The sequence below is a fragment of the Chenopodium quinoa genome, unplaced genomic scaffold, assembly GCF_001683475.1.
Source record: "Chenopodium quinoa cultivar QQ74 unplaced genomic scaffold, ASM168347v1, whole genome shotgun sequence".
NCBI classification, from domain to species: Eukaryota; Viridiplantae; Streptophyta; class Magnoliopsida; order Caryophyllales; family Amaranthaceae; genus Chenopodium; species Chenopodium quinoa.
In genome coordinates, this window is record NW_018744858.1 from 183116 (window position 1) to 192987 (window position 9872).

Consider the following 9872-nt stretch of genomic DNA (forward strand, 5'->3'; position numbering starts at 1 on the left):
TAATCTCGAACCCTAGCTCTAAGGTTGAAGAAGTGAAAGGTAGAAGATGGTGTTTGAATTTCGAATTATGGTGGAGATGGATGGTTTCTGAATATGAGTAAATGAAAGTGTTTTTTGTAGTGGGAGAGAGAGAAGGAGAGTTAATACGCATAGAGAGCATTCATTACTTTTACAATAACGTAATGATGGTAACTTTTTTTTTTTTTTTTTTAATTGAAAATTAACCATATATAGGTTAACCATAGTTACTTATTAGTCTTAAAAGTGGCTAATAATGGTCTATAATATCATAATTGATTAAGTTACATTATTATATGGCTAATTTAGATAATTTTAAAAGTGTTTGGCCATCAAAGATAATTAGCAAAATTTAATGGCTATCGCCTATCAGTGAGAAGTTCCCTAACTTTTTTATACCCATATATCATAAGAGTACTTACTTTATTAATTGGCCGTAAACCCGCAGTTAGTCTGGTCTCCTGAAAAATTCTTTCCCCACCAAGTAACCCGACCCAAACGTAACCGTAGAAACCTCTCTTTGTACATTTTCCTTCCAACTTTCCTTCCCAATTTCCGATACCTTTCCTGTACTTAGGGCGTCCGTTTACCCAAAACGGTGTCGCTGCCCTACTCTTCTCTCTCTCTTCTTCTCCGATCTCTCTTTCTCTCTCCTCTCCTTTCATCCGCCATTGTTGTCTGCTCATCGCTTTTCTCGACGCTTTCTGTTTCATCTTTACCAACGACAATTATTTCTGCTTCCCCTCATTTTCGCGATTTTCTGTATTTCGATTTCCTACTTTTCGAAAGTCCCAGATTTTTCTGGCGCTCCTTTTTACGACAGATCGCTATTTCACTCCTTTCTCTTTCCTTTTTCTGAAGCTTTGAAATCGTCGAAAATCATCTTCATATTCTATTAAATTTTTCAATAGTTCATTTTCTCAGGTGGGTTTCTTCAATTTTAATTTCTGATCTGTAAATTTGTCAATTTTATGAACTGGATTAATTTTTGTATGTTGTTAATTTCTGGGTGTAATTTAATTTTGAAATTGGGATTGAATGGTGTAGGATATAGTTGCTGAGCAATGGCTGGGGAACCTGATAAGAATGTAGAGAGTGTAGCTGATAAATCCGCCATTGTTGCTGCTGGTGATGAAAAACCCAAAGATGAGAAGAAGAAATCAAAAGATGTTTCTAAGAAGAAAAAGGAGAAGGGGTTTTTGGCTCGATTGTGGAATGGATTATTCGGGTCTCGAAAAGACGATTTCGAGCGAAGACTGGAGCGAATTTCGAAAGAAGAGAAGATAATTATTAGTAGAATGAGGAGGAGAGCTCAGAATTGGGGAAGTTTGAAGCGAAGTATTATTCTGTTTTCTGTGCTTTTGGAGGTGAGGCTTTATAATCTGTGTTTTTTGGGCATTTTTGTTGTAGGATCAGGTTTGTTTTTACTATTATGAATGATATATGCTCATATTCGATTTCTGTGAGCAAATTGATCGATTTTCGGGGTTGATATCATGTAAAATGTAGTTTAAATTCGAACTTTCAGCTTTTCTAAGTTTTGCTTGATTTGAAATTATAAATCCAATGTCTGCATTGCTCTGAATGCCATTGTTATTGAGAGATATTGTTTGATATGTCTACTGTTATGTTGCTATATAATTGTCTGCATTTTTTGGTGTACTTGATCATGGTTAGTTCAGCATGTCTGATTGTTATGGTGGTGGTTATACTTTGTTTTCAGATTGTTGCTGTGGGTTATGCTATCATGACAGCAAGGACAGCAGAAAACTGGAAGATTCGGGCTTTTCGGGTTCTGCCAATGTTTCTTTTGCCTGCTTTATCTGCTATTATATTTTCAGGGTTATCAAGCTTCATAAGCATGCGTAAGTTTTAGTATTTGTTGTTAAGTATGATGCAATATTGAGCTCTAGTTGTCCTGTTTGTTAAACTGTAGATTTGCATTAATTTTAGTATAGTGCGCTTTGATTTGATCAACCCATACGTCTCTTTACCTTAAAAAAATCAGTTTAGATGATTTTCAATCGGGTCCAATAAGTTCCAATAAGTATTACCCACTCAAGTTTGCTCTCTTCTGAATAGGTTCAATAAGTTTACCCTCTTCCAATACGTCCAATAAGTTTACATTAGATCTAATAAGTTTAGATAGGTTTAGTTTATATTTCAGGTGAAGAAAGTGAATCCTTAATGTTTATCTATGTGATTGTCTAATATACCCCCTCCCCCCATGTTATTACATTGGTTGTTGAGAACGTCGAATGATACTTGCAACATAATCTTTGTGCATTCACTTATATATCTAGATGGTTGTGAGTAGAACTGGCAAACGGGTCGTTCGAGTCGGGTTAATTACGGGTAAATCAATATTCGGGTCGGGTTGGGTCAACTCGGGTTTCGGGTTAGTTTTAGGTCGATGGTATTTCGGATGGGGTCGGGTAACATTTTGGGTCAAGTTTGGGTCGGGTTGAGTTCGGGTCGGTTAGTCTTTGAGTCCATTTGTCGTGTCAAGTTCGGGTCGGGTCAAATTTGGGTCGGGTCGAGTTAGTTCAGGTTGGGCCAATCTTCATCTAAGTCGATGTAGAAATTTGACCAATAATATATTATTATCAATAAGTATAAAGTATAACAATTGGATATTAATAAAATATTCATTAGACAATTCTAACAGTGTTATACACACTAAGGTTGTATTGTTTCATATGTATAATCACTATCATTGATTAATTGGTCAAAATTCAAATTAGATAAAGTGAATAGTGGGGAAAAAAAAAAATTTCAATGTACTCCCTTCGTCCCAAAATACTTGGGACGTTGGGGTAGACACGTAGTTTAAGAAAACTACTAGCGGATCCATTTAAAATAGTTGTTTATTAGTGGTCCTATTTCATAGTTAGTAACGTGTCAAGTATTTTTGAGACGGACGAAAATGAAAAATGAATCAAATATTCTAGGACAGAGGGAGTAACACTTAAAAGAAGAAGCTAACAGTAATTGTAGAATAACAATAACAAGTGTTCCTAATCAAGTGGAACTCTTTATGAATTATGAGTACTAAATTACACACACATTCCAACAGCACTTACACACAAGATTATAATGTTTAGGTTATTTTCGATAAGTGTTTATTCGGGTAAAGTAATTAAGCCCTAAATATGTTAGGTCATTTTGAGTATTAGTTAATTTCGGGTCGAGTCATTTCGGGTAAAGTTCGGGTCGCTTCGGGTTTCGGGTCCGTTTAGGTCAATCAATTCGGGTCGGGTTGCTTCGGGTTTCGGGTCACTTCGGGTTGGGTGGCTTCAGGTATTGGGTCAACTTCGGGTCGGGTCAATTTAGGTATCGGGTCACTTCGAGTCAGGTTACTTTGGGTCGGGTCAATTAGGGTATCGGGTCAAGTTCGGGTCAACTCCACTTCGGGTCGGGTCGGGTTAGTTAAGTGTTCGGGTCAATTTCGGGTTTATGTTTTCGGGTCAATTTCGAGCACTGTACATTGTAGGCTAAATTTGCTACCCTCAACCCATAACAATATTAAAATAAAACATTAAGCCTACTTCCTTCGGTTATCTATAGAAGCATGGTTTACATTTTCTAACTACTGTATTTACAAATCCTACTTTGATTATCCTTGATGATATATACTTTAAATAAAACATAGTCATGTGGGATTTTGTTGGAATGTTATTAATTTATATATCAAATTATCACATTTCTATAATTTTCACTCATTGGTATTTAAGTACTTCCTCCGTTTTTTTTAGTTGCATCACTTTGCAAATTGCGGACTTTTAGGCAATGTTTGGAGATGAGAGAGATAGAGAGAAAAAAAGAATGGACCCATGTGATAAGAGAGAGATAGAGAGAGTTTATTAACTAAAAAGGAAAGTGATGCAACTAATTGAAATTTCCGTTTTAGAAAAGTGAAGCAACTAATAAGAAACGGAGGAAGTAATAAATATTGACAATCGAAGTATACATTGGCAATTGTAAAAGTAGAAGTTTTCGTATATTTTGCAGATGGTCATGTGACTCATGCCCCTTAATGAGGAAAATTTTCATTTTATTACTCAAGGTTGAAATTTTGGAAGGGTGATTTTCTCTCACCAATGATGGATTAGCCTTATAATATTTGTAATTAAGAGTTAAGACAATAAGAAGTTACAAATTATTTGATTCTAGGATAATCATGTTTTATTTATGAATGCTATGAGATAATGCAAGATATGTGGATGATTGGAGTGCTAAGTGGCCAAGAAGAGACATGCTCAAAAAGACCTCATAATTTTTGGGTTAAAGATAGATTTATCATGTTTTTTTGCTCATAAAGGCCTCAATACGATTATTTGAAAAAACATAGTCAAAGCATGTTTGTAAACACAATCATGCTAAAAAACTGTGTAATGGTGTAAAACTGTGCTGCTTTTTTGAATGTGTGGACAACTTTTAGGAGCATCAAATTAAATTTCTGGATAATATTTATATTATGGTCATGCGTACGGAGATTGTGTACTTTGGTCTAAAGATAAGCAAATGCCAAAAATGTGCTAATTTGATCTCTTAGTTAGACCATCTTACTTTCAACACAAATGACTATAGTGTAATTGTGAAATGTGACTCTTTGTGTACGTATAAGAAGTATTCTTGCTAAAAGCTTCATTTCTGAAGGATACAGTAAATGCAGTGTTTATTTGTATTTCTTTTACTGGGTTTGTGAATGTGCCATCTAAGCATAGGATATCTCTTGTTCCTTCTTGCTTTCGCCTTGTGGCTTTAGAATACTTCTGAGGTAGATGTCATGTATTCATCTAAAGAGTCAAGATTATACTAAATTATTTATTTTGGTGCTTTCCCTATTCAGGAAGCTTTTTGTTTAGGTTCCTTCTGAACATTTTTCTCGGAGTAGCTTTTTTTTGTTTTTTTATTTTATTTATTATTTTTTTTTTTATTTTGACAGGCGAAGGGGAGGGGCTTTTGCTGATTTCTAATACTCGTATTTGTTGTGAAATGCTGCTATCTTTATCACAGCAAGAATATTCCTGATGTTTCTGTTATGCCTCTTGTTGATTTGCATATTACACCTGTCATCCCACATAAGTATTTGGCCTTTCTCATTGATTCAACAAGGTTATTAACGATCTTTTGAAAAATATTTATACAACATAGATTACCTCGAATAAACTTTTAAGTATATGGATTATTATTAATGTTATACGTTTAAAGATTTTTTAAGGGCATTTATGGTTAATTAGAAGATTATGTTATCGTTAATTGATTCATTGGAACCTTAGTTGGGAATTTGTCATTGATTAATAATATTTCTTGTAGCTAATAGAGACTCTTTGAAATTATACATAAAAGGCTTTAAACATCAGGTAGCAGGTAATGGTAACATGCTTGCTATAGCTGAAACTTGTTTGTTGGCAGATGTTTTAGCTCTTTTAGGGTGTGACTTGCCAAACTAAAAGTTGTTTGATGATCACATTGCTTCCAAATAAGTATTTGACGTTTTGAAGAAATTTTTATTTTTCCCCTAAAGTAAACAAAGGAGGATTTGTACATAATGGCATAGGAATGTGCCTAGGGGTGTAAATGCATTAAGATTGTCATTGAACACTCATTTTTGTTCTGTTGATGATGAACTCAAATAATAACATAGGGATTCATTTATATTGATTTTTGTATAAATAAATTCATTTATTAAGTTATGACCAGCATACTATATAAAATTTGACTACAGGGCTATTTTATTTGAAGATTTATAAATTATAGTAGAACATAATTCTTTAATAAGCTTCACTTGATAAATAAAGGAGTGAAGCTGAAATATTCTAATTTCAAATGAACTAAACAAAGTTTGAATTTAAGCTAGATTTTGACTAAATTGAGTTTGAATGTGGCCAGGGTGATACTTGGTTTATCTTGATGCATTTGTATCCTTATATGTGTATGTAACTTTTTATTGACCTTTTTTGTCACCAAAAAAAACAAAAAACAAAACCCCTTTTTATTGACCTCTCATGTAGGCACTCTTTGGAAAATAGCATGTTCAATAGCCTTTTGGCATTGTTGAGCCTTTTGTCACAAAATCAAAATGCTAGATATCTGTTGGAAATCTTTTAGATTAGCATTTTATAGATTTGACCTAAAGTGCTACATTGCATAGTGTAATTGGAACAAGCACCAATATGCACTATCATATTGGTTCCTCCCTAAGATATTGTTGCTTTACATTTGATGAGCTATTGAGCTGTCAACTGCTAAATTAACGCCAATAATTATTAACTATTCGTATATCCTGCCAGAAAATTGTGAATGTCAATTCTTTCTCAGTGAGATAATTGCTAACTATGCTTTTGGCATTGTGACAAACAAGTTCAGACGAGAACTGTAAATCTTATATGTAGATATGGTAATCTTGACTATAAGTATATATGCTTGCTGCTGTGTCAAGCTAATGGTGATTCTTTTTCAAATGTCTTTGTTCACTGTGAACTCATTAGCCATCTTTGAAGAAAGACCTTTCAGTGTATAGAGAGGACACTTGGGTGTGCTGTTCGAACAATCAGGACTGGTTACAGATTCGGTTTGTGGGTTTAGATTAGGTGAAGGGGAGGAGAGGTTGCTTTGGCAAAATGCGGTGATGGCAAGTTTGTTGTCGTTTGCCTTGAAAGAAATGGTTGGATTTATAAAAGTCTCTCCCTCATGATTTGCTTTGGGATATATCGACTTTGCTAACTTCTTTATATTGACCTTGGGATTTGTGCGTTTGGCTAGAAAGAAATGGTTAAATTTTTAAAACCTTGAGTATAAGAGTAGTCATTTATCACAAGCTATTTCTATTAGGCCATGTGTTCCAGTGTTGTTATGCCATGTTGCTGCATTAATTTTCTGCTCTGGCTAGTAAACTTTCCAAATAAACTTTGTTCTGCACTTTTCTCAATATTTGTTTCCTTGTGCAGGTGAACGAAAGGATCAGAAAACTTTGGAAAAGCTTCAGACTGAGAGGCAATCAAAAATTGACGAGCTTAAAGAGAGGACCAATTTTTATCTAACTCAGCAGCTTATTCAGGTAGGATTATTAGTTAGATTTCAACTTTTGAATGTGTCCACACTATGAAGGGCCTTTATTGGTTTTATCTTGGAAAATTATATTCTAATTTTTTCCATACGTGTTTTACTAGCACTTACATACTCTTAAGAGGGTGGACCAAGAGTCAAAGAAAAATGTTTGTAATAAATTTTTGATAGAAAAAAGCTTTTGATATGGGAGGTTGCTTTGTAGTTTTCTATTCATCTCCACGAGGGACTCGACTGCTCTTTGATTCACCAGAATAGCTGGTATATGAGGTTTTCCTGTCACAGAATGTCTGTTGGTCCTATAGAAATTCTTAAAGGATGTATATTGGAGAGAAAGGGTTTGAACATGCACCTGCTTGACTCAGTGGTGCATTTTTTGGCTGAGCCATCAGCAAGGATGAGAATGGAGAGAAATATGGTGGCGGACTGGCGGTAGTATTGAAAGAGAACAGGCAGCACGGTGGCCCAAATAAAGCTTCATGGCATAAGGGGGGAGGCAATGGAGGTGGAGAAAAGGGAAATGGGGGTAGGGGGTAGTGCTTTGGCAAGGAGAGAAGGGTTGGGATTGGAAGTGTTGGTGATGGGATGCCGATGGGGCAACATTGGTAAACAGGTGGGTAGTGGACTGGCAAAGTTCTTGAAAATATATCACATTGCTATTTGAATATTTTATATAAGTTATTCCATATCTTTCTGCACTCTACAGTGGATTCCTTGGATAGTGCATAAAGTTTTATTGCTACTTTGACACTAAATGAAAGAGTATGTTTAGCTCAAGCCTTGATGGAATCTGCATTTACTAGCGCTTCATATGAAATTTAGGAAGATGAGACTAATACTTTAGTGCACCTGTAAAATAATATTGGTATATTTGTTTTTGGTAAAATACAGTTGGTACATCTGGTACTTGCTACTGTAGTTGATGCCAAGCATTGATGACTATTAATGAAAAACGGAAATGGATAATATTTTCTCAGAACTTTTCTAAGTAATATATTGACCGGGCAACTTACATGAAGCTGTGTCTACTTTTATACCCTCTTTTTCAATAATTCCAATTTTCCTACATTGGCAGAGATATGACACCGATCCTGCAGCTAAAGCAGCAGCAGCTGCTGTTTTGGCATCCAAATACACAGAAGGCACAGGATTGAAACTCTCTCTTCCAGAGGATTCTGAAGTTGATGCTGGAAAAAGCAATGATGTTGAACTGGTCCAATCTAGTGGCCTTAGAAATAGGAAACAGCCACAAGGAAGAGGAACTAGCCCAGGAGGCACAACAATTCAGCATCCTGCTGAAACATACCCACAAACAGGCAGTGAATATGCCCAGCATAACCAACAGGCTTATGTTGATCATTTTCAAGGGCAAGGAGCCACTGCATATAATAGTGGATGGTTGTCTCGGATTGCAGCAGTGCTTGTCGGTGAAGATCCAACCCAATGTTATGCTCTCATATGTGGTAACTGCCATATGCACAATGGTGAGTGATATCTGCTGATGTAAAGTCATGTAGCATTCCATTTCTTTAGAATATGGTCAAATTTATTTAATTGTCTGGTTTTGTGCAGGGCTTGCAAGTAAAGAAGATTTCCCATATGTAACCTATATCTGCCCACATTGCCATGCTGTAAATGGGCCAAGGATCCAACAAGAGCATTCGTCTGGTACCGATGCTTCTAATATGGGTTCAGTTGTTTCAGCTGATCATGGCCATGCTACCAGAGGTGTTGTTGATTCTCCACATGATAACACAGTTGATGATGTTAATGGTGAAACTGTTTCTACGCCTGCGCTTGCTAAAGCTAGTGAAAAGACTGAAGTACCAGCAGAAGGTAATGAGAGTTGAAGACATTGATTGTTTTTATGAATGTGAAGACATTTCCTGGTTGTTTGAATCAGTTCATTTCAGAAGGCAAGGGCTGACGGGGATGCTGATTATGAATATATATGCCTCTAGTTAGGGGTTTTTGTGATATTCTATTGTGGTTATACTACTTGTAAACATACAAATGTAGGATGTTTATGACTGCAATACAGGTGTAGTTTTTTCAATTGGCCAGCCACTATATTAAATTTGAGGCTAGCAAACTGAATTTCAGTGCATCTACGAGAGCGTGATGATTACATGATGATGGTAATGAGGAGTTTTCTGTGCTGTGAAAGCAGTAATATTGATTTATTGCAATTTGAATCTGCATCATGTATGATTTGCTGATGAATTTGCTATTAGGTTCGCCAAATTACTATTTCTTATATTGGTTTTCTTATCATCTTGAACTAAGTAATAATTTGAGTTTACTAATAGGCCTAGCTAGTCATTAGTTGAAGGTCCCCCAGAAATGGATTTGGGATTTGGTTTATCAGCCGAAGAAAGACATGAAACTGCTAGGTTGCAGGATTTTAAACCTATGGCTCCTTCTACCCAGATGTGCTGACCCGACTGCTATGTGGGAACACTGGGACTGGGAAGTGGGCAACAGCCTAGCTTGATGCATATGCAGCGTGCCAAGCTTTAGGTTCTTCCGGAGGCCTCTTTGGACTGATGCATAGTGAATTGTGTTGAAGACAATTTACTAACAAAAGATTAAGGAAATAATAGTTGCCCTTTCAAGTGTCAAGGGTATGGCCACATAGCTAAACAATGTCTCTAACTTGATTGTTTCTAACTCTCTTGACCTTTTCTCTCTCTAACCCCATCCCTATCCTTTCACCGCCTCCACCGCCCCCTTTTTTCTCAGGCCCTGCTCCCCGGCGACTAGCGCGTTTTGGCTAGCCGTTG

The 9872-nt window shown here is 36.1% G+C and overlaps 1 protein-coding gene across 2 annotated transcripts; it reads left to right on the forward strand.

Annotated features, from left to right (window-relative positions):
* Window positions 1–447: 447 nt before the first annotated feature.
* On the forward strand, window positions 448–9308 carry LOC110704744 (uncharacterized protein At2g24330-like). 2 transcript variants are annotated; one of them, XM_021882551.1, is made up of 6 exons: window positions 448–942; window positions 1073–1385; window positions 1742–1883; window positions 6972–7081; window positions 8165–8573; window positions 8662–9308. In XM_021882551.1, exons 2-6 carry the CDS (start codon window positions 1083–1085, stop codon window positions 8937–8939), a joined length of 1242 nt encoding a protein of 413 aa, XP_021738243.1. In that variant the 5' UTR covers window positions 448–942; window positions 1073–1082; the 3' UTR covers window positions 8940–9308. The 2 variants fall into 2 exon arrangements, with proteins under 2 accessions (XP_021738243.1, XP_021738242.1); XM_021882550.1 differs by having other exon boundaries at window positions 451–942; window positions 1066–1385.
* Window positions 9309–9872: the final 564 nt, after the last annotated feature.